This window comes from Crocodylus siamensis, chromosome 9, assembly GCF_052110815.1.
Source record: "Crocodylus siamensis isolate JL-2025a chromosome 9, ASM5211081v1, whole genome shotgun sequence".
Lineage (NCBI taxonomy): Eukaryota > Metazoa > Chordata > Crocodylia > Crocodylidae > Crocodylus > Crocodylus siamensis.
The window spans coordinates 61,704,341-61,729,710 of NC_143403.1; the positions used below are offsets into that span (position 1 = coordinate 61,704,341).

Genomic DNA, 25,370 nt, shown 5'->3' on the forward strand with positions numbered 1-25,370 from the left:
TTTAAACTGTTTGACAACATGCACGTGCACACACACATGCACACAAAGCAAAGAACACCACTATTCATACAATAAAACAACATTAAAAGAGCATTATGGCTGCAAAGTCAAGCACTCAACAGTCTGAGAAAGCCAGAACTGAGGGGGTTTCACAGTATCTACTCACAGCAAAGGAATGTTCAGTTCCATTTCAGGCTACAAAGGCAGCGTATCCACTGATATCTTTGTCTGTTCCCCCCACCCCCGATGCCTTCTGCCCCATCCCTTCAACTTCCTCATTTCATAGACCCCTTCCCTGTCTTAGTCCCCTTCCCAGTCAATTCTATTTCCTCCCCTGGGGACCCCAGTTTCCTCTCTCCCAGTCTGAGTCCCAGTGGCCCTACCCAGTGATCCCTGCTTTGTACAAGGAGCTAGGAAGGACAGTTATCCTCACTGAGGAGGGATTCTTCAGGGGCCTTAGCTGTCAAACTGAAAAGTTCCCTTCAAGACCTTTCTCTATAGCAGGGGGCCCAAGAACCTCATAAAGAAGAGTCTGTTTAATACGGCAAAACAATGTCTTTTTTCCCCAACTCAATTCTTAGAAATGGCCAAACTGTTTAGGATGAAACTTTCCAAAAATAATTCATCTGGAGGCAGACTGCTGGCATTGAACGCTTCAGCCTAAACAACTGGAATTTGGAAAAGTTATCAGTAAGTTAAAGCAAGCTCTTCTAGTGGGAAGTGGTGGGGAACCTTAACAAGAAGCAGTGTGCTCCCCCTCATCTGTAATAAACCTATCTGTTGCAACATTAACAATAGCTTCACTGGGATATATTAATTCTCTATATTGTTTCTACCTAATATACACATCATTTGGGGATCTTCATTTTCAGACCACAATGAGATGGATGGTAAGAGACAGAGGGTTTTGCTATAAAAGAGTAGTTTCTCCCCCCCACTCCTTACATTTGTTCTCTACACAAATTCTTATCCTCAGGGACCCGGAGTTTCTTTTGATAGCACAGAGCTGCCTAATAAACACAAATACGAGCACAGTCACACACATACATCGATCATCAAAGAGCCCTTCTTGTCTTCACTCCCCACAAAGTTGATTAATGAATGTGTGTTTAACACATACATTATACATGTGGTGGGGGAGGGCTAGATCCATGTCCTCTGTATATATTTACATACATTTACATACCAACATAAGGCAAGCAGAGGAAAGCACAAGAGGGTCATCCTCATCAGGAGAAAAATCTTTTCTAAGTCTTCCTCTGAAGACTTCCTTCCAAAAATGTAAAAAGGACAGGAAGGCTGTGCCTTGGAAATATTTACCATCACACTCTTAACTGCAGTCATGAGATAATCAGATGACCCAAAGAGCAAGATAAAATAGGAAGAAAAGTGACCTGCTCTGGTACCTACAGTGGCAGCCACAGAGGAAATCTGAAACTGTGTCCTCAGTTACATTAGCACTCCCAATTTGTTAATGTGGATTACCACTAACTTTATAGTTTAAGAGAAAGGCAAAGAGTTAAAGCTTTAAAAGCACTGTTGGTCTGTACTATCAGTTGATACAGCTCCTAAAAACCGCAGTTAAGCAGACAATTAAGTAAGATAATTAGTTCAATTAAGTGCCTCCTTTGTGTAAAAAGAAAAAATTATCTATCTTGTCATATCAATCAATACCGGAGGCTTTTGGAGCACAGAAAAGCAGTGCATTAGAAACAAGGAGACTGACAGTGTGTCTATTCAATACCCAAGGTGGCCACAGATCAACTCAAGCAGAAGATGGGCCTGATCCTTGACTCCAGCCAAAAAAAGCTTTGTGCAGATGGGCATGGGGAGGAATAAAAGACAAGGTTCAAGGAAGCTCTGTAATGAAGTGATGAAGACTTATTTGCCCACCACTCCTAATACAACTGTAATGGGGCTGAGCCAATGGTAACAGTAATGCGCAATGCTAGGGAAAAAACCTAGCATATGCAGGTACTCTTGGAAATATTCATATGATAGCACACTATTATTGGGCTGCTTTTGGTGCAACTTGCTGTGATACCCTCATAAAGGTTGTAGATGGAATCCAAGGGTCATGAGAGAGAGTTCAGGAAGAAGGAAGTAGAAGTAACCAGCACATCTTCAAGCTGGGTGAAGAAAACTAGGAGCAAACAGCACAGACTGAAGGCAAATCCGATCTCTGAAATGTTCTATATCTAAGTAAGTTATGCTGTTAATAAGACTCATTTGTTTACTAAAAACCATGTGCCTCACCTAATATTGTCAACTTTTTGGCATTTTCTTTAAAGCTCCAGCTCCTATGATCATGTGAAGATTTCCAGTTCAAACATGCTTCTGTTAAAAAACGCCAGCATATTTAAAATGCAGTGTTTCCATACTAAACTAATAGTAACCATTTTTCCTTAAACTCACAGAAAAGAGAATCTCACAATAAAACAGAGTGGGCAGCCTAGTCTCCACTTAAATTCAGACCAATTATTGTGCACCATTATCTCGTCACAGTACTCTTTACTTTGCTTCCTGATACCTTTAGCTCTATACACATCATGCTGTTTCAGTGCACTTCCATCATACTCTTTACGTGCATTACCATGAACTGGAATGGTTATGGATCATTGCCACACATGCATCATAACATAAATCAGCACAGATACTGTGATGCATTAATTCAGATTGATATGAAGCACTCCAGAATGAATCAATGCCATGATGTACAGAGCACATGGGTGTTAGGAGCAATCATGCCACAGCCAGCTGTGGAACTGCAGATCGTGTCACCGCCTCCCAGATATTTTGGGCTTCACATTTCACCATAGTGTCATTTCATGCGAGCTATTTTTGCAAAGTTTCATGAATGTTTTGGCCTTACTTGTACATATAAAATGAAGACTCTGTGTGTACAACTCCATAGGGAATTTGTAACTAATGAGGAAGACATGCCACCCACACCAGCATCACCTGTTCACTAGGTAACACAGAATGTGTACTCCATGCCCAACTGCACATGGAAACCCTTAAAACCCTAAAAACTTACCCACAAACATACTATCGAAATAGTGCACAACAGAAACACGTGTTCAGTCCTCTTTCTGCAGTTATAGGCACCTCAGCATTCACCATCTAATTTGCTCAAGCTGGTATCCATGTTGCTCTGTGCCACACAGTCCAGCTTTTAATTCCTGCTGAAAGGCTTGGGTCTACACCCAGGTTGTGATGGAAAAGGACCCACAACATTCAGGGATGTCATTATTCAGCTAAGTTGCTAATGCCCTCTCTGTGTGACCTCTTGCTCCAGGTGGAAGTTACACCACTGTTTTTCAAAAGAAACTTATCATACCCAATATTTACCCACTCACTAAAACTAGTTCCAGTGTCAAAACCTCTGCTAAAGGAGCTACTGGTGAAGTATTCAAGAGCTGCTTCAATATGTTGCACGCATCCGCGGGTTCGGGTGATTGGAAAAGTCCTATTATGAAATCCACCTCAGTCTTTGTACTTTTAGACTTCAGTTCTTTTATTTTCAAACTAACAAAATAAGTGAGACAGCCACCCTCAACACAGCGTAGGAACACAGTGCAGAACAAGGGACCACCTACAATCACCAAGTGATACCTCACCTGTAGGTCCAAGCCAACAGGAATGATTAAAAGTGCAGACTGAGGCACTGGGCTTTAGCAAGGAAGAAAGAAACCAACAAAGCACGCATCAAAAACTGAGTGCACTTCATATTGTTTTAGGCAGGGAGACCTTACGGAACAAAAACCACAGAGCTGGGTGGAAGCTCAGAAGAACCTGCAACGTGCAAAAAACAAAAGGAAGCTGCACAGCTTGATGATTTACTGATAAAGACCATTCACTATTATTTAAACTGAACTGCAACACAACATTACTGCCCAGAGACAAGCCAGTTTCCAGCTACCTTAAAAACAAAAGTAATGAAAACATAAAGAGCAACTGTAAAGCTGAAAAATACCATCTGATACACACTCACTCTCAGATGAAATTTCAAGACAACTTCTACTTTTCATATTTAACCATGCCAAAACCCAAAAGCCTCACAAAGAAACCAAGTGGGAGGGTGGCTATTTCCAAACCACTCCTCTTGTTGAGAGAAAGGGTAAAAAATGAAATGAGAAAATCTCTTCATATACACACACACACACACTTTTGTGACTGGATGGCAAAGACAAGCAAATGAGAGTGAAGAGACAGAGCGGGTGTTTGGAAGAGAGAACAATAATAAACAAGGTTTGGGGGTGCTTTACCTAGTTATAGAAAGAGCTGTAAATTTATGCTAAATACACAAAACACGGGTAGGAAGTTCACTGTGGTGCTAGGCCACACCTAGCATTACGACAATGCAACTAAACCACAAAGTAACCCACAAAGAAGTGTATTCAGTCCTACACCTGATGCCTGTCCCTCCTCTTTGCCAGGATACATCAACAAATGCAGAAACAACACACAGCTGGGCTGTCTATGTGGTGGCCCCAATGAACATGGTCCAGGGATGGTTTTTCACTGCACAAAGACTGGAGTTTAACAAATGAATATAAGCTAAAAATATCATCAGGCAGTGGTAGCCATGTCTGAGCTGGCCTATTCCACTGTGGGGTGCCACAGATGGGCAGCGACTTCTAGCATATAAATTTGAGTGTAATATATCAAATTGAAACAAAGGGAACCGAGAGAAAATAAGGAACCATGCTCACTCACGCAGGCGCTTGTGTATAACGGAGCAGCAGCATGCAACTGTGCTACTTGAGAGGTGAGTCAAAGTTTTGGATTGATAAACAAAAGGAAAATGTAGTGCTTTAAACTTCCCAAGTTTCTCCATCTCAGCCATGACTCAAAACGTAAATAATTCTCTCATTTTCTTTACTCTTTGCTCTGCATCCAATCAGAAGACTGATCTATGATCATAACAATAAAATAAACCACCTAAACCGCAATAATTGAAAAAGGCAAAACTGTTCATAACAGCAGGCAATACAAAAAAGCCTACCCATACGTTAACCGCAAGAAAAAAACCTACAGGAAATCAGTGTCAGCATTTCAGGAGCACATAAAATGAAGAGCATGGGAGCTTTATAAAGTGTGAAGATTGGTTCTCCAGAAGTCTTGAAGCTTATCAAATGCAGAAAATTTGTCTGACTAGTTGAACAACACCCCACTCAGTACACCTCTTAAAGGCTACAGAGAGAACTGTTGAAAAATCCATGGAAAATTAAAGATTATGAAAGCTGCTTTAAGGAGATAAAAGCCAAATTACCAATGAGAAATAATTCACTATTTTGCATTATCAGTTTCCCTTACATATAACAAGATCTAACTGAGGGAAGTAGCATTCCTAACATATTTCAACTTAGAGTAAAAGCTCTTTGGGGCAATACCTGTTGTTTTTTCCCTGGTTTATACTCTGCCAAGCACAGCAGAGTTCCAGTACACAACCCTACACTACAAACAACATAACTGACTTGTATAACAATACTTCTTGAAGTTCTACTGCTGGGCCACCCCTTCTGGCAGCCATTCCCCTAATAAAAATATGCATTTTTAGGAGGAAACTCCACTTGATCCTTAATGTAATGAGGGGTATTGGAAACACGTAGCTGGAACACATTATTTTGACAACACATCTTCAGTCTCATTAAATTAATACACCAGCCACGCTACTGTGCTGAGTTGGACCACTGCCACATCTGTATCTCCGTAACGGTGTAATCTACGCACTCTCAGAGAGTGCCCAAAATACGGTTCTCCAGGAGGGGAGACTGCATGTGTGCATATTGTCCCGGATCTGGCAACCGCATTTCAGCTGGAACAACCTTCTTGCTGCTCAGCTGGGCTGCTTCAAATTTTGTATTTTGATTTTTTTTTTTTTTTTTTTTTGGATGTCTGGGGAGATTAAAAAGAAAACTGGCAGGCTGGGCCAGGGACAGGGCACTATGAATGTGTTATCAGTAGTGGCTCAGGCTTCCCGGAGCTTCAGCTGAAGCTGGAAGGAGCAGGTTTTTCATGATGGAAGAAACTACATTACATTGCTCCCTAGGAAGTGAAACAAAACAATAAAGGACGGTTAATCTCTTCTCTAATTCTGCTCTGTGGGACAACTCCTTCAGCAAGCAGCGCCTGGCCGTATCTACCTGGGAGGGGGTCATTTTACTTCAGCTTCCTCTTCTGCTTTCCTCTGTCCCTGGGAGCGCTCTGTCTCCCTGCTGCATCTTTCAATGGCTTTATCAGAGCCTGCACCAACTGAAGCGTGAAAAGTAGCTCTGGGCCCAGCAGGGAGAGGTGGGGGAGTATGTGTCTGTGTGTGTTATAGGGAGAGAGGGGGAGACAAGGGAGAAAATGTTATTCTCTCCTTTGTCTTTTCAACAATTTCTTTTTAATGCAACTTGCAGAGCAGCATATAATTAGGGGTCTTGTGGAGCAGGCTTAAACTCAGGAGTAACCCTTCTAACGACCTCAGCAACGGATAATCAGGTGCGCGGCTGTGGGGCACAGCATGGCTCCCCACCCGCCGCGCATCTCGGCCTCGTAATTAGAAGCCTCCACACTCCGCTGCATAAAGGCAGATTGCAAGGACAGCGTGAAGCCCTTGTTTGACGCTGGGGGCACAAAGATTGCAGTGCCTGTGATGGATAGAGACAAAGACTCCAACACTGGAAAGCTTCCAGCAGCCTCAGAATACTTGCAGCATTTCTGATGGACATTTTAAGGGTTTCTTTGAGGAGTGAGGTTTATTCTTTTGCACCTCTTAAAATTCCTTCACAGCTCTGGCAGTGAGGGACACAGACACATCCATTGTACAAACACATTATTTTATCCAGTGGGGGAAAAAGAAAAAGATACTCTCTCTCACCCATCATCCATTTTTACTAACAGTTTTTCATGATAGGGGGAAGGTGACTATGCAATTATATATAAAAGAGAATCTCCCAGCACACAGGAATATTGTAATGCTAAGGAGGTAGGAATCCAACCCCAAAGAGAAACTCCCAAGTGGCACAAAACCCAGCTAGCATGGTGCTTTTAGCAGACTGCTTGCATACTGGGGTGGATCTGGAGTAGCCACAATCTTATTTAAAAATGGCTGCTATTAGCAGAAAATTTCCCTAAACACCAAGGACAGGGCCTCAGCTCAGGGAATGGACAGCAGCCCAAGAAATCCCCTGCTCTTCAAAACATATGAAAATATGTGCCCATCCTTCCACAGTGATCAGAACCTATTTGTACATGAATGTATGTGTACACAAACACACCACAGCTCTAAAGATTTACACTGCAAGATTCGAGACAGAGAAAAAGGACACTGTCCCATTGGAGGAGTGAGAAAGGGGAGGTGGTTAAGTGCATCATGTAGGCTCTTACAGAGTCATCTCCATGCAGCACTTGGATCTCTCTTTAATCCTAGTCTCTTGAGCCTGCCAGATCAGTATTTTCATCTTCTGGGCAGCTCTTGCATTGCCTCTTATTTGCTTGTTGCCTCTGACTCTCCACATAGCTCTGGTTCTCACCCACTGCTTTGGGACTTCACATTTTCTTCTACACAAAGAAAAGCATCTAAGGAAAAAACCGAGTGGCAGAGAGGAGCTCAGGCACCTCTAGAACAGCAGAACCACATACTGAAAGAAACAACCAAGTCAAAAGGGCAATGGTAAGTCTTGGGAACAAAATCAGGGGGGCCATCAGGAGGGGGTGAATGTGTCACCTTATTGAACCTACCTGGTAGAACGAAACCATAACTGTTTACAAAGGAAACTGGCAGGAGCTTGGAAGTTAAGAAAACGTGGCATGTATCTCTGTGGAAGGTGGCTGGCCAGCAAGTTACAGCTGAACTAGCCCATCCCCCGGGCTCAAGCTCTAGAGAACATGTTTGTAGAGATTTTGAACATAGGAAGATGCTAAGAGATCCACCAGCAAAAGGGGTGCTAACATGTCTCACTAAACAATGAAAAGGCAAAAAAGTATCTGCCTACAAGGGAAAGCACTATCAGAGGAGGAACTGAATTTGAGTAATCTCTTCTACTGTCCCCCCTCAGCCTAGTCCTCACCATCACAACTACTGGTGCACAGAGAATCATGCTGAACTCTGTTTCCCATTTTGTCTTGCCTGCCCTCTGCTTGGAAGCAGAATAATTTCATAAATGCTGTGCTTGCCAACAGAAGAGCAAACTACAGGTATATTTTACAAAGTTTCCCATTTAACACAACTGCAGCCTCTGAATGTAGAGCCACAGGGCATGAATATGCTGCACTGGGAACCAAAAGGGGCCAGGCCCCTCATGAAATCAGTAAACTGTAAACTATAATATCCCACCTACAGACAGCAAAACGGCCATGCAGGGGAGTGGGAAAATGTACAGCACAGAAAACAAATTCTACACATACTGAAAGCTTTCTGGGGACCCATTTGCCCCCCATTTCCAACTCACTTTGCTCCCAGGTTCCTCTTACTCTCTTCCTTCCTGCACCTCTATGCCATCTATTCGTTTAGACAGGAAAATGCCAAATTAAAACCACAGCATGGAACTTTTGTGAAATACTCCAGCCCAGTTGGAGCCAGAGAGCATCCCAGAAGGTTTAGTGATGCTCTCACTCCTGTACTTCTCCTTTTGTTCTGGTGTGTTCATCACTTGTCCTAACTGGTTAATCATTTGTTTTTATTATGTAATGGCTTTGCCATGCTAATGCTCTCTATCTCTACAAAAGAAAATAAAAAGTGTGGTTTTACAGAGACAGCTCCCTCAAGTGAGCACCTGGAGTGGAAACAAAGCCTGGGTAGTTTGTCACCTTGGTTTACCTGGACCAGGTCAATTCTGAACCTCCGTAGCACAAGCTTTCTTTGAGTAGCCAGGACAAGGTAACAAATACCGTCTGTGCCTAATCTACCATTAGGATTTTTATTATGAAAGCCATCTCTAGGTAGACATTTCAGTGTCATCTCTGGCTACAGTGAAGTCATAACTTAGGGCTTTGAAACCCACCCCTACAACTTGGTTTGCTAGTGCCAGTAATAGGTTAGCAGAGAGAATGGAATCATTAATGAACATTTTGCGTTTTCTAGTGCCAACAAATCAAACACAGCATTCCCTCTTCTCCCTCCTACATCTTTCACTCCAGGAGATGATTTGCTATGGACAGCCACCCAGAGCACTGGCTTCCAAGCCATGATCTGAGGGGCCATGGTAAGTGGTTTATGGACAGACTGCATTTTGAACTGTCCCCTACTCCCTTTCCAATAAAAGTTGGATGATAAAAGTGCACGGCAGTTTGCAAGATGTTTTTTTTACTGTAATCCATTGGTACAAAAAGGTTGGGAACCCCCAAGTTAGATTAGCTTTCCATTACCAAAGTGACTGGAACAGAGAAATTGGTATGTGTTCCAGTTGCTTAATTTCAGTTTTTCAGACTGCATTTGCAGTGATGCCAAGACTCATGATTTCCTCAAAAGAGTCATGCAGGTTAGTGTTTTTCAAATTAAAAGAAGGAATTGTATAGTTCTCTTAGTTGCAAAGAAAAAAACCCAGCAAATATAACCCCTAAAGGAACAGAAATGCATATTAAAAAAGAAATTGTTCACAGACAACAAGCTTCCCTAGCCACATGAGAGCACACTGCCAAGAACTGACTTTTCATTGTAAACTATTTCCCCTCAAGCACCAGGTTCAAGGCTCAGAAGTGAGACTGACTGTGAGAAGGTGAGCTCCTCAGGGAAGAGACTGTCCCATCTTGGATGTCTAAAAGCGCTATGCATGGGAAGAAATGAGTACCTATTCAAATGCAGTGGGCAACCTCCTCAATTCTAGTTTGACAGTGGATTGCTTTTACACATTTCAGCACAAACTAGTACAGGTTCGCCAGAAAGCACATCTGCTTCCCTATTCCTGTAGCAAGGTGTTGTATTAACTTGCATTCAATCTTTTCCCAAGACATTACTGGGAAATAGTAACAAAGGGGAAAAGCAGGGGGAAGAAGAGCTCGACAGAGCGTTAAGAGTGTTTTAACAAGTAACACGGGTCCTTGGCAAATAGATAAATAGCATGAAATGGACAAGTCTTCGCCTCTCTCCAATTACTGCACCCATGCTTACTGCAGATACAGCTTCCTTGAACTACTTCATACATCTTGAAGTTACTTAAGAAAACACCTCTGGCAGCACCTCTCTTCCAGCCCAATTTACAGCCAGTGCAATTAGCTTTCTACAGTTCTCATGAGGGAGGACATACTGTGAATTCCATTAGACTGGTGTGAATCCATGGCCTTGCCAGCCAGGCAATGTATTTTCTGAACAGCTCCAAAAGAAAAAAAAAATCTTTTGCCCATCTCAGGATAAAAAAAAAAGGGAGGCCCATTTCCACACTCCCAGTCAATCAGCACCCTTGAAAGTGAAGCCCATACATTTACCTTCTCTTCTCTGTTAGAATTAAAACAATGCAGATAAAAGCTGGCATAGTTCCTGCCATCCTCAGAAATATGTGCAGACAGATTCTTAGCTGTAAATTGTGTTATGCAAAATCTGAAGACATCAGACATGGAGCATAATAAAGAGGAAGCAAAAGATTCCAGAAAGCTCTTCTGCTATTGAAGTCATGTTACCATTGCCTCCTTTATTGTGATTAACTCCTTGACATCTTCCTCCCATGGTGACTGGGGGAGGACAGACTGAACTTGGTGATTAATTTATCAGCGAAGTACCTCCCCTCCTCCCAAACCTCATCCCCAACAATGATCTTTTATGACTCAGTCCTATGTTACAATACGGTTTACGGACAAATACAGATTTGAATGCTGACATTTTATTTCTGAGAACTGCTGTTTGGGGCAATTTGTACTCTTTTGCCAGTCACTGCACTGATTATATTTATGAGTTTTAACCCAACCCATAACTTTTGTATAAGGAAAAGAAATCCTCTCTGCCCCAACTCCTCATTCAAATGATGGTAATTAGAGAACTGCATCGTTCTGAGTAGAAGAGTAAGGAAGGGGACTTTAACAGTCACAGTAGGCATTAGATAATTTTGGCATTTCCTCAGCAAATCACTTTATTGCAGTCAGGTACCTACGATTCTTAATATCTGAAACCGCTAGAGAGATTCCTCTGGATGATCAGGGGCAAAATACGATTTTAAAAAAACAAATAAAAAAGGAAAGTCCCTCATCAGAAAGGAAACTGAAGTGAAAAATGTACTAACGGTCCCTTGGCTTAATCAGAGCCAAGAGCCCCATTCTAAAAAAGCCCTAACTTCCCAGTCATTTGCTCTGCCGGACACTCTGGGGGCCCCAGAACAGCAAACTACAATTTCTAGTAAATATATCCCAGGGACACAATTAGTTTTTCAGCTGGGGGCATGATAAATTGGTCATGCATAATTCAAGGCCAGAGCAGGCTGGAATATAAACTGCTCCATGGCAGCTTCCAGCTCCCCGACAGGAGAATGCAAATAGGCTGGCTTGCACAGAGGTTGATGGACGCAGCTAATACTGCTGGTTTCATTTTACATCTTTGCTTGTTCCTGTGGCTGTCAACATGCACAACAATCATCATTTTAGCCTCTCTCCTCATGCATCTCTTTGCTATTATACAGTACTTTTGCAGCAACATATCCATCACTGTCCAAATGTCTTATGGGATTGCATGCACCACTATTATCACAACAGATACCTTTATCCACAAATGCACAGCCGCGTCTGCCCTTTTTTTTTTTTTATTTGTTGTATGGAAAAGGAAGCGAGCAGAGCCTCAACACAGAGCTTTGTGTTCCAGTATCAAACACGTGGCTTCTGTACTGGATCCGCACTGCAGACCTGTTCCATCTGGTCTGCTGATCTACCAGAAATTGGGTGTGTGACTAGGAGAGGTGTGGTCTGTTTCAGAATCTGGGGCCCCTGGCTTCTGGTTGAGGCCATCCAGTTGAGGCCATCCTTGGCAGGAGGCTGAATAAGGGCTGTGCACATACAGCCAAGCGAAGACTGTGCACACACAGCCCTGCCTGCCCTTCAGTCACTTGCCTAACTGCTGCCACTGATTCTGCCAGCCCCTCGGTCCTGCTGCAGTTACTGTCAACCTTGCCAGCTCCTCTGGTCACAATGTCAATGGCCCTGCTTGCCTCACCAGTCCCATCACAGCCACACATGAATGCCATGCACCCCTGGAGGCCGGAGGGGCATGGTGAGCTCCCTCAGGTGGTGGTGGTGGCACTGTTAGTGGAGGGAGCATAGCAACAGCAAGCAGTGAGCTCCTGCAGGCAGCCACAGTCCTGGGGGGCGGGGGGGGGGGGGGGGGGGGGGGGGGGGGGAAGAGTGACAACCGCCCACAGGCGCTGCCAGCAGTGCCTTTTTGCAGAGGGTGCACGTGCACACCCTATGTGTCACCAATGTTGTGCCCTATGATGGATCTAACCTGTGACAAGTCTACATGGTCCAGATCTGACCTGAGGTACAGGGCGAGTCTGACACTGGCCTCAGGTGAATCATTTAACCTTTGCCCCAATGCCCCATTCTGAAAAATGCTGATACTTCCCAAACGGGTTTTGGAGGGATCAGATAATATGCTTAATACAAATTTTGGAGAAGACTGTGTGCTGCTTAGCCAAGGAAAGGACAAAACAGAGTTTTCATAGGTGGCCAGCTGGCTGGGTTTCCCACTAAAATGACTGTTTCAATGCTGCTGTAAGTTAATGGTATAGGTTTTAGTGGTATACTGAAAAGCTCTGGTAAGTGCCTTTTAGGTATTTAACTCTAAATAAGCACATGATATAACCAATCTTAAGTGACCGCCTAGGGAAACAAGAAAAACATATTGCTCCACAGAAGTTGGATTAAACAAAACTGCACTGAAAAAACTTTGGGGATAATTTAACATGACGCCTTAAAACAAAGGTTTCTTAGTAGCGGCTTCACAGTTCATCCTGTGTACTCACATAATGAGCACGTGATGCATACACTGGAACCTCTTATAGTAAAGTCATTCATGGAGGTTCTTTGTAACTGAGCCCAACATTTGCATTTTATGATGCAACCAAATAGCATAACCTTTTTCACTCTACTTCACTAGCGACAGAGTTTCTCTACATCCAAGCTCACCAGCTTAGATGCCCTACTTCTCTCTTCACGAATATGCAGTTGGGCCCCCTTTGTGGCAAACATTCTTAAAAAGTGGTTTAGGCTAGTATTTTTCTGCCGGAAAGATTAAGGGAGAAACACAAGATCTTTTTGTTATATTTGGGTAAAAGATATGCAGACAGAGCAGCCCATTATTTTTATGCTAGGTCATTCTCTGCCCCCCACATTCAAATAGGTGGTTGTGGTTTTTGCTGAATCTTTAATAAAAATAACCAAAGACCTTTTTACAAAAAAACAGCCACATTTTTCCCCCTGAACATGGCTGAATTTCTCCTTGGAAGGAGCTAGGACTCCCTAGAAAGGAAACCTGGTGAGCCAAGCTTTACATATAAATACGGGGTATCAGTAAAATAAGTATTTGAGTTGTATTCATGAGACTGAATGGCCCCACCAATGGCAGTGATGTAGTGCAGCCAAAACTCAAGTTAATACCAACTCCTATCAAGTCAAGATAAATTGGTTGTCCTCCACAGTCATGTCATATTTGATTTGCAAAAGACCTCACATTGGTCAGTTTTTGTTGATGTATGCGTGTGCTGTCTGTTTTCCCCCAACCCTTGTAGCCAGGGCCCTCCCATTCTCCAGCATGATGACCTTGGAGATGGGGCTTAATGGAATATGACACACAAGACGTAAGAATATTTCAATTCTCTCACTTTAGAGACATCAACTAATTGAATGTGAAGAAAATTATCCACACAGGAGTTTTAGAAACATACATTTATAAATCACATATAATCACACTTGCTTTTTCTGCATTTCCACTTCAATTTCTAGAATGCTTCTCCCTATGCCCAGGTACCTGTAAAATGTACCAGCTGGCTAATACCATTTTCTTTGTCTTTCAAATCCTGCCTTAGAACCCATTTCTTCAGCCATCCTTCCTGCCTTCTGCTCTTCATTTATAACCTCCAAAGACATCCAGTGTTTTTCGTTAACTGATCCAAGGCTTTGTCTACATGAGACAGACACACTGGAATAATTTAAGTCAATTTTGAACCAGATTACTTACACAGATGCAAATGCCTTATTTTAATTTCAAAGAGGCTAGTTTCAAGTCATCAGGAGGTTCATACGGCATTGAAACTTTTATTAAAATCTAAAGTGAAAGAAATCTTATTCCTTCACTGTGTGAGTACCTTCTTTTTCAAGGTCAAGTATTCTCTCCAGGCTCTTCAGATATACACAGAAATGTGGTCTTAACATGGAACATAACATTGTTATTATTACTTACTCTTTTACAGTAAGCTTAACCATCAGCACAATCCAAATTCAAACTGCAATATGCTATACTGACATAACCCTGGTATAAACTGAAATAAGAGTGTTCATACAAGCTTTTTACACTGAGTTGACTAAATTGGTCTAAAAGGAGCACATTTAATGAAATGAGTGCACTTCTCTACATAGATAAGGTCTTGCTGAGAAAGGACATTCTTCGGGGAAAGAGTACACTTCCTCCCAGAGCCTGATCCTGAAAACACTGAACCTACTTGCTTACTATCACAAAAGTCAAATTGTTTGTAGCTCTCTGTTTTGGACACAGGGATCAGGGATAATACATATTATATAAAATAGGCATGACATTTGACATTTCTAGACCTTGCGTGTGAGAGCTTGTAGCAGCAGCTGCAACACTTTCCCCGAGAACTTTAAATGGTGCCAAGCTAAACTCAGGTTTTCATGGTAGGCTACAAAGAAGAGAACAGGAGCTCAGCAACATCACAGCAGCTACCCCAACTCTCTCAGCAAGAGCTTTGAATCCTCTGTTCTCCAGCTAAAAACATTTGCAGAGTTAAGTGGGGTTTCAAAGGTTGACTGGGTCCCAATCTGCTCCTGTTAAGAATCCACGGAGCCTGCTCTTGTTAGTGCCAAGCAGAAAAAAACTGTTACGGAGAAGTCAGAAGAAACAGCCTGTGAGAATTACACTACAAACTTATTTCTGCAACCTTTGACCTGCCCACCATCACCACCACAGGAATAATCCAATGCTCCTAACCTTGCATTAACCAATTTATTAAACATATTAATATGTTTACTGCACAAATTGCACTGCACACAAATTGCAGCCTTGGGCTCACTCAGGGCCTTGAGACTTAAGACAAATCTAATTTTCTACTCCTGTAAAAAGGCTGCAGAGTTACAAACTGGAGACAGACAGCGCGTGTATAAGTAAAGAATACTATCCTGGGATGCATGTGTTACGCTTTTACATATGATGGAGAGCAGGTTGTCCACCTCCCATTCTCAAATAATACACTTCAACTAACAGCAGCTGTGGCAATGCAAATATTCACTGCTACATATGAGGCGTGCACCTTTATGAGATGTAAGCACACCTAGCTGCATGAACACAAGAGACATTAAATAATGCTGAAAAATGTTTAGGAAGTCATACTGACAAGAGAAAAATCAAAAGCATGCAGTTAGAAAGAAGTTATGATCACTCTCAAGCAGTCCCTTATAACAATTTATATGGGGGAAAGAGATAATTTCAGTCATGGGCCTCTGCTGAGAATTCATGGATGTTGGCAATAGAAATCAAGAGTTTGACAGCTCCTGCATCCCAGATGCTCTCAATTGGGAGATTAAAGCACCACAAAAAAGCAGCTCTGAAATGGCAGGGCAAAAACAACAGCCTTATGGAATAATCAATACATAAGAAATTTAAGAGATACTTTTATTTATCTTTGAATCAGTAGATAATGTCAATATGTATTGTGTATGCTATGCTTATAAGTAAACAAGTGTAGACACACACACACTGCTCTTCCACACAGAAATTTATGTGCTTTATTTATTCAAGTCTTATCTATGGCACATTAGAAGTGCAGCCTAACAGGCATTTATAAGACTAGAAAATTAAAATTGCAGTTGCGTTGAAAATACACAAAAGCCAGCCACCCCCCATGTTCCTCTTGGGTTTTTACTGCCAATGATTAGAAGTATATTTAATATAATACACCCACATATGTTTTGTTGGGGTTTTTTTTTTTTTTTAAGGATAAAAACTTCTCTTCCAGAATACTAAAAGTAACAAGATCTTAAAATTATTAACAAACACTAACCTCAGATCATTAGCCAACTTGGCAATAGACCAGAGAAAATTTATAGCCGACGTGCAACATCAGCTTTCATCCAGAAATGCTAATTTCAGGAAAATGAATAGTGTGTGGGCTTTTCATACTGCTTTGCATTTGGCTCCTCACAACCCTGTTTAAAGCCTGGGAACCGGCCATATAGTTAAACTGCACAGATGTTCAACAATCTGTACTTGTGTTAATTACCCTAATGTGAGCAGAAACTCAACAGATCCCTGCTAATGAAGGAGAAAGTTTTCCAGTGTGACTACCGTATGTTTCATTGTCACTGTATTATCAAGCTTCCCCCCCCCCGAATCTCGTTGTCTCTTTTGCATTCATGTCACCCGCCTACCTCGGTGTACATGAATTGGACCAACTAATGACTGTGTACTCGCAACACGGCAGACACCATTAGGCTGATTGGAGGTGCGGCTGCTGAATTTTAACAGGCGATTTTAAACAAGGTAAGGAAAACAGATTTATCAGACTCCCACTTCTCCCATCCCCACCCATCTGCCATACTTCTGCCAAAAATACTAGTGAAGTGCAAATCTGCTCCCTACCCTATAAAACACAAAGCATACAAAGAGATGCAAATAGAGGCTGCTGAACAATTACTGCAGATAGACGCCTGAGAGCCAGTTGTATCTGGGAGAACAGACTAACAAGACAGCTTTGTAGCGAGGGTGGAGTGTATTCTTGAGGGAGTGTACAATTCTGTGTTGGCAGTCAATGCTGCAGCTGAAACATGCCTTGGGTGATCTCGTTTGTCGAGCCTGCTGCTTTCACATTAAAAGGCTAGAGTCACTGAATTTCACCATGGTTGGTAACCACAAGCGCAGTGGCACATTCATACAAGTTTAGGAGGGGAAAGAGGTTTCTAGGAAGTAGGGTAAGAATATACTAAGTTACACTCAAGTGATCATCCCAACTGGTAGTGAAAAAGCAAGGCTGCATCCCAACTTGACCCAGCACGTAAATGCACTCAACATCTAAAGGACTATTTCCCCACTGAGGATCTCATTTTTTCATGAGGCTTCTTTTTCCTGAGCTCTGAACAGGGATCCTCACCTTCAGTGAATTTTGCAGCAGTCTGTTCAGTCAACAGAAGGCAGGGGAGGTTATATATGAACAACTTCCTTACATCCTCCCACTATCCAGTCACCTGATGTAACAACTCCAGGATGCATTAGGCCTCAAATCTCACAGGTGATACCACTTCACCAAATCGTGTTACAATCAATTACACAGATGGAAACAAGTTTCTTAACCCCATGCTGCTTGACCGGCAGAACATGTACAATGGCGAGGGACCAGCAGGGGAATCTGCCATGCAATGTAGTTCATATCCTGTATCCTTCAGGCTACCTAAGCCCTTATGTTATTCACTAAGACAAGAACTTGCAAGCTCAGACGACAAACGTTTCCCTTTGGAGAAGCAGCTGCTCATTTGGATAGCTCAGTCACCCTCCTACACACTTCCCATGCTCGGTTTCAACACCACTCCTCTCTTCCTCTTTTCCAATTCCCTTTCAAACCCTTGCTCTTGGTGAAGTGTGTAGAGATGGTGGGGGGACAGGACACACCATATATGAAAAGGTGGGGGACAAAAGGAGGGGAGGGGTGGATTAATCCAGAAAGAGGTGAAAATTATTTGGAGAGCACTTGGGCTCCTTTCTGCCTACCTCTTCATCATCAGCACTGGAAGCAACACAGCTGTCTGATGGCAACTTAAGGCGCCCATGGGCCAGCAAAGCAACATTTTCCACACTTAAATAACATTGAGCTGATTTAATTACTGCACTTAATAATAACAAAAGATGTCTCAATTTAATCTTCAAACGGCCCTCCAAGATCAAAACACAGCTGTCTGGATAACAAGATGGCCTTAGCCAGCAAACAAGTAGGTCCAATTTGTTCAAGAGCTACATCCACTCCTTAGCATAAAAGGCCAAGGAACACTTGTGCTGTTGAACAAATCAAAGAAACCTCCACTCTTTCCCCGCATCCTTCTCCTCACTCTTCCCTTCCCTTCCTGACTTTTGTTATATAGAAAATATAGAAAAGGCAGCTGATTCACTGGTGAAGAAATGCAGCATGATAAAAGAACAAATGATGTTTGGGAAAGGGGAAAAAAAAGCAGTAAGAACCAAAATTTAAGAGGTTTTGTTTTTATAATCCTCGGAGATGATTAAGAAAGAGTGAATCAGATTAAAATTGCATGGGGACAAAGGAAGGTCTCCAACCCTTTTGTTTTTCTTTCTGTGCTGGACAGAAGGAGACAGCTCATTAACAAAGCCCTCAGGACAGCTTTAGTAGGAAACTCCCAAGTGTCCCTCTGCTCCCCCTACCACTACCCTGTCTGTTTGGGGTGCCAGGAAGAGAGAGGAGTTTAGATAAAAATTTACCATTTACCTTTCTGAAATTTTCCAATCATCCTTTTGAAGGGGTGCCCATTATTTACTGCAAAGAGTTTCTTTGGAATGCCTGCCTTTTAATTCATTTTAAGCCAAGTTCTCCCACTGATCTCTTAACCCTCTGATACACTTGGTGGATCTCTCTGTTCTCTCTTCAAAAACAGTAAAACTCAGTTCAGTTTCCATTGCCATGATGTATAGAACCACTCTGAGAAGTTAAAAACAACCTTCCAGCCGCTGCCAACATTACTGCAAGTCTCTGAATGGCAACAAAAAGCACAAACTTTCACATAATACCCATGGTGATCTTTTCCACATTTCCCATCTGATTACTGCTACTAACTAGAGACATGTGTCCTAGCGTTTGATCCTGGTTACACTGGTATAATAAACCAGTGAATGTGGCTCCACTGAAGTCAATTGATTGACTGATTTCTGCAAGGTTATTTTGGATTCATACAAGCATAAGCAGAGATTAGAATCCATTGCATTAGTATTTAATAGTAATATACTTCACTCGTGAAATCCCTGGTCTTCCAAGGGCTGTGACTAAATGACTTATACATGAACAGTCTTTCCAAGGCTTTGTCTACACTAGCTCTTCCCTTTCAAATTCTTCATTGCTGCAGATTCCCAAAGGAAGGAGAGAGACTTACCACTCTTAAAACCAACTGGGACCAACCATGTTAGTCCCCATGTTCATACGACCTCTAGTTCAGACTACAGTCTTAAGTCAAACTCACATTGAAATCCTGTTACAGCAAGGTCCCTGCCCTTATTCTAACTAGAGTGACTGAGCTATGTGACCTGATCTGCAGAACAGAGACGTGACTGCACCAATTTCATTCTTCATATAATTAGAGATATCATGGCTAAATCCCAGTCTGAAACCTTTTCCCCAATCATTTTAAGCTCTGCACAGTGTACAGCAGCTCTTGCTGCTGAAGTTACCATGTCCAAATTATTATTATTTTTTTTAAATTGACAGTTGATCTTAGTGTGGACCACATGAGGCCACTTTACATCAGGATGTAGAAGCCCAATCAAGTAGAAAATAACCCTCATATTTGTAAGCAGGAGTTGTCAAATATTCAAAGTTTGACAAGCAACCCTGTTTAGGGGACACAAACCCTCGAAACACCAAGTATGGAAACCCAGCCTTGACTTCAGTGGGACTAGGATGTTTAAGTCTGTTTAGATAATTCATAAAGCACTATTTCATAGATGCACCTTTGCATGCAATTCCTTTTGAGTTTTGATTTAAATGCTTGGATTATTTTTACAATTCTAGTTACGCATCCTTTGTTCACAAAGACTTAAGCAATACAAAGAACACAGAAAGAGAACAATGGATGGTATTACCATGCATGATGGGTTTTTTTTTTTAAATCCTCTTGCTTTTCATGAAGTTATAGATCCAATTTCACTCTTTATTATGACTTTGCCTTGTAAGAAAGTGGATCTTAATTTTAATAAGGGAAATGGAACTTCATATTTCAAGCTAAAATGCTTTCAGTGATATAGGAGACTGAAGAACGGGGAGAGATTGTTCTCAGAGAGTCCCCTAAAACTAGGGGTGGAGAGAGGCAACGGAGCTTTGCACACTGACTTAAATATGGTTAGTGCCATAACCTTTAGGCAGCATACAGCAGTATTAATTCCCCCAAAATGTAAAGGTCAAAGTGCAGCCATGCTTGCAGGCAAAATTCAGGGAAAAAAAGGAAGTACTCTCTTCCATGCTCAGAAAGCCCTACACACATTCTTGGGTCTGGTCCAATTGACACTAGATTGGGTACCCAAATGGTACTTAATTGGGCTGTGTGAGAATCACTTTTTTTAAAAAAAAAAAAACCCATGAGAATGCCTTCGCTAAGTTGACGATACTTTTCACTCACCACAAAAGTCCTGGGACTGAATTCAGTGGGAAGAGGCATTAAAGTTAGCAGATATGTGCAACTGAATCAGATTCTAAATCAGTGTAGGCCTTGATCCTGCACCACTGAGTCAATGAATCTGCCACTGACTTCTTCACAAGTTTTCCATTAACTTTTAAATGAGCCAGATAAGGCTCTTGAATTACATGCTGAAAGGCCCAATGTAGCATAATGGGGCACAGGTAAACATGTGCACATGTCCATAAGCCTTTCTACCTTGGGCTTCTAGTTGCTTCATCTGTCGTACTTTTCAAGCCCCTCACACTAATTAGTTTTTAGCAATTTAGACTTTCTTGGACCCTATAATTTACACCGCTGTAAACATAACCCATGAATTTGGACCACCATTGATAAAATCAAGTCATTAATCTGGAATTTCTATCTTCCTCTGAACCACTCCATTTTGCCAGATCTCACATCATAATCTTCAAGGCTCGTGTAAACAGAAGCCAGAGAACAGCTACCTTTGAAAATAAACTACTTCATATCTTACTCAGTGTCAGGTATGTCTAATATGGGCAGCTGACATGGAACAAGGATGTGAATTAAAATGCTAGCTACTCTGTATTTATCTTTACCATACCAACAAGCTTTCAGCCTGTGACTGACTCTGAATTCTTCCTCTACTTACTACTAGGGGTGTGTGAAACTGGCCGTATTCGATTTGGATTCGGCCCAATTTGGGGGACAGCAATTCAATTCGTTGATTCAGATCACTGTCCTTATTCAATCTGGCTGAATCTGAATCTGAAGATTCGATGCTGATTCAGAGAATCAGCAATGCAGACACAGACACAGCTTTAAATGTTTCTTCTACGTACCTTGAGGTACCAGGTATGACTCGTGAATGCTGCGATGCTGGGGTGCATGGAGTGTCCCACAGGAGCGCAGGGAGATCCCTCGCATGCTTGGCAGCAGACCTGGAGGTGGACCAGAAATATTTGGAAGGTTCCAATTCAATCTGGAGAAGTTACAGGGTCTCCTGATTTGATTTGGAGATTCGGTCGCCAAACTGATCAGCAACCGAAGCTTCACACAGCCCTACTTACTACATTCACCATAGCCAGTCTGCTGCAATGTCCATATTTTCAACTTCAGGGCTCTTTGATGTAGCCAGCTTTGTAGAGCTTTTTCTGTGATCTGTTTCTCTCTTGAAAGGATTTTGTGGCACTGGGGAGACTGCCCTATAAAAATTAATTGCAGCATATTTTATGTTGAGTGACAAGTTAAACCCAATCCCTGAATCAAAACTAAACAAGGACAACAGATTCACCAGGGGTTGTTAAAACAGTATTAGAGGCCTGAACTGCCATTTCATGTTACTCTGTCCATTTTAAGATGGAACTTCTAATGGTGTTTAGTTGCCTGAAACCCCTGATATATGCTAGTTTAAAAAAGTGTTATGGACATGGCTTCTGCTCTCTCTCAGTGACCAATAGCTTTATTCCTTTACAGCCTCTACTATTAGGCCTTTTGTCTACTCTCATACCACTGCCAAATTAGCAAGATCCATGGTTAAATGTAGTCCTTACTGGTAAGGCATGAACAGAGTTTTGTAAAATGGTTTAGAACACTGCTGTATCTCTAGGTTTTTAGCCAGGGAAACCAAGTTAGTAGCAACCTAAAGGCACAAGTTGCATTTAAAAATGGTTCAAAGGCAAATGGAATCAGAGATTCAAGGGAACAAACACTGGTGAATTTATTTTTGTTTAGAATTATGTAGTCTCCCGTGTACAGTGGCCACGCTGGACAAAGTGATTCTGCAAAACCAGGTAGCTTTGCTATGGAGGTAATGGGGAGATCTCCAAAAAGTCTCACTACCCTCTTGGAGCCACGTTGCTCAGTTAGCAGCATGAGACAGCCACCTACCTCTTTCTGAACTCTCAAGTTATTGCAACAACAGCAATGCAGCCATCTGGAGTTTCTGAAATCTAAGCTAAAATCCTTTGCATCAGAGCAATTGCAATTTGCCTAACAATATCCTGCTTAATACGTTAGCCAGCTTCATACATTTTTTTAAACAACTGATAAATTTACAAAGCTTGTAAAACAAAGTAGTATTCAAGCCAGCCTAGCAACAGCAGCCAACACCTTTCAGCCACCTGAGATCTCCTCCCAACCTTTATTTTTCATTCTCACCATTCAAAACAGAAGAGGAGAGAAAGAAATCACAAAGCCCATCAGAAAACACAGTGAGTGCCTGGGCTACAACTCAGCACATAGAAGTGGATCTCTGCCTCCTACCTGGACTTTCCTGATCCTGGTTACCTAGTAAAGCAACTGTTTTAAATGATATAGGAGGGGTCACCTCCATGGACCAGGCCTGGCCTTCAATTCCTACCAATACCTCATCATATACAGGCTGCAGATCTAAGCTAACTCTTATCTGCTTGAGATCCGCAGCTTTCTCCCTACTGTCACTGCAGTAGGGAGAGCTTGCCCTGTCTAAAACATTAGATAAAGAGTGTTAGGGAGCGCTGATATGAGCCAGGGGCCAGGCTTAGAGAGTTTGAATACTCAGCATTATAAAGGTTCTTTACGAGATCAAGCCAGGGACCCACAATCAGCCATTTTTTGTAACCTGAGACAAGTTGCTTTCAGAAGTCTGTGCCAAGGACCTTGTGATAAAGGTCAAACGTACGTTGGGGACCTCTCCCTTCTCCTCCTGTACTGGGAAGAGAGTCTCAAGGCTCAGTCAAGTGTCCCTGCTATGCTCCAGATCATCCCTCGGAACTGCATGCAATGCCGCTGTCCATCTGCACCTGCTTCTTCAGGCTGATAAATAGCCCTCATTTCATCTTTAGGCTTCATCACCCAGAGATGTCAGAGATCCCTTGTCCTTGGTCACCCACCAAGCCAGGGGCAGAAGTAAGAAAGAGAACCCAGGTCTCCCGACTCATTAGTTATGCCCTACATAGTAAGTCATGCTACTTCACTACCTTTAACAACTTCTGGTCTTGCTTAATTAGACAATGTGTTAATTATCAGATTTCTAAAAATGTGCCGTGTTCTCAATTTCAGTAAAGCTAGTAAGGAACTGGGAACCACATATGGGAAATATTTATACTGAAACACCAGAGACCTGAAAGTCAACAGGACATTTCCAGATCATTCTAAAACCAAGCTAAAAATAAGAGAAGAAAAAGAAAGGGGGAAAGGGAGGAAAATAAACAAATGCATTTCAATCTGCCTATGTTCCTGCATGCTCTTCCTAAGGAAAGGTTTTTAACTGTGATGAAGGGAGCTGTAAAACACAGAAGCAACATACAGTATGTTTTCATGATTTTTTTTCCAAGTGGCACAGAGTAAAATCCTTGCTATTCTCTAACCTTGGGCCATTCATCTTTTCCACGTAATAGAAAGCCATTCTTGCAGCAAGTGGCCCAACTGTCCCTGAATCTTAATGTTTAATTGTTACAAATCAATTCCAACCTCAATGCTCATGCCACTATTTCTCCTGTTCTTCCCACCATCCTTTCTTCTTTAAGCTGATCAGAACCTGGGATCCTTTCATGTCAGTAAATTCATCTTCAGAAGCACCACTGAAAGATAACAAAGAGGTGGTAACAGACACTGCTTGTTGCAGTCCCTGTGTCGAGCCGACACCTCAACAGAAGGCTGGTCTAAAATCTGTAATTCCTTTGTGTCCGTGCATTTGCGTGCGTGCGTGCACCTCATTTTATTTTATTTTTTTGTTCAACTGGAATCAATCAGGAACGATAAACATGATTTGTCTCCTGAAGGCAGCAGTGGGGGAATGAAATATGCCTCTTAAGCTTATCAGCTTCAGTAGCACTGAAGAGAAAGCTGCCTTCTAAGCCCCAGGATAATGGGCTGTCCTTTCAGAAAGGTATCGGAGGTCTCCGGAGAAGGAGACAACACAATGATGTGACCTTCAGCTAATAAAGCCCACCCTAGAGTCCAAAGAAGCTTGGGGAATATTGACAAAAGTTCATATTTACAACAACTTGGACTCCTTCCAGACACTATTACCAAATTACAAAGCCATGGGCTTATTATACACACACACAACTATAAGTGTGTACGTGCGTGTAAGTAATATGGGTGAGAGAGAGATGAAGCTCTTTGAGTTGTTTTGGTGTTTTTTGTTCTGTACTTGTATAAAACACCAAGCAAATTAGATGTCCCCCACCTAGATGCTAGTGCAATACAAATAAATAATAATTAAAGTTAAGCACTCATAAATATCATAGATAGAATTGGGTGTGCATGGATGTTTCTAACACAGCTGTAGAACCTCTCTCCTTTCCCACTGCTGAGATCCATGTTGCTTACGCTGTGCTACAGCCACCACCTGCTTCCTTTAAATGAGGCCAAAAGTCTTTATAGATTTATATTTGAACACATATTATCAATAGATGCTAGTAAAGTCCATTAACCGTAGAAGCTCGTTAATAAAATACATTCACATACAACTATAGGACCTTGTTCACTTGACAGAGGATGTGCCAGTTATTAAAGCCAACGCTACCAAATAACTGATCAAAACTCTGGATTTCTTCTCTGCAAATAATTTCAACATTCAACACAGAAAGAGACAACTTCACCTAGAAAATAAGAGATGATGCTTCCATATGTACTTAGTAGTTACTCCTAGTAATTTTTTTAAAAAGTAATACATACAAACAAGGTATTATTTCACACTGTGAAGTAACAGAATAATGTAAACTTAAAAAACAACAAGTAAAAATAATTTCAAAAAGAAAATGTATTTTGAAACAAAATTTCAAAAATTTTAAACTAAAAACAAACTATGGGGCAAACTGTTTTCATGGGCAAACCAT

The 25,370-nt window shown here is 41.9% G+C and overlaps 1 protein-coding gene across 11 annotated transcripts in view; it reads right to left on the reverse strand.

Moving 5' to 3' along the window:
* Positions 1-25,370, reverse strand: part of FBRSL1 (fibrosin like 1) — a 679,286-nt gene that overhangs the window by 91,724 nt on the left and 562,192 nt on the right. Inside the window, exon 1 of one of the 11 annotated variants that reach the window (XM_090062040.1) lies at positions 21,387-21,449. The exons of the other annotated variants lie outside the window; for them this stretch is intronic. Within the exon in view, the coding sequence (XP_089918166.1) occupies positions 21,387-21,434 (48 nt within the window). The 5' untranslated portion in view covers positions 21,435-21,449. Of the gene's footprint in view, positions 1-21,386; positions 21,450-25,370 lie in introns of those variants that run through there. 11 annotated transcript variants of the gene reach the window in all.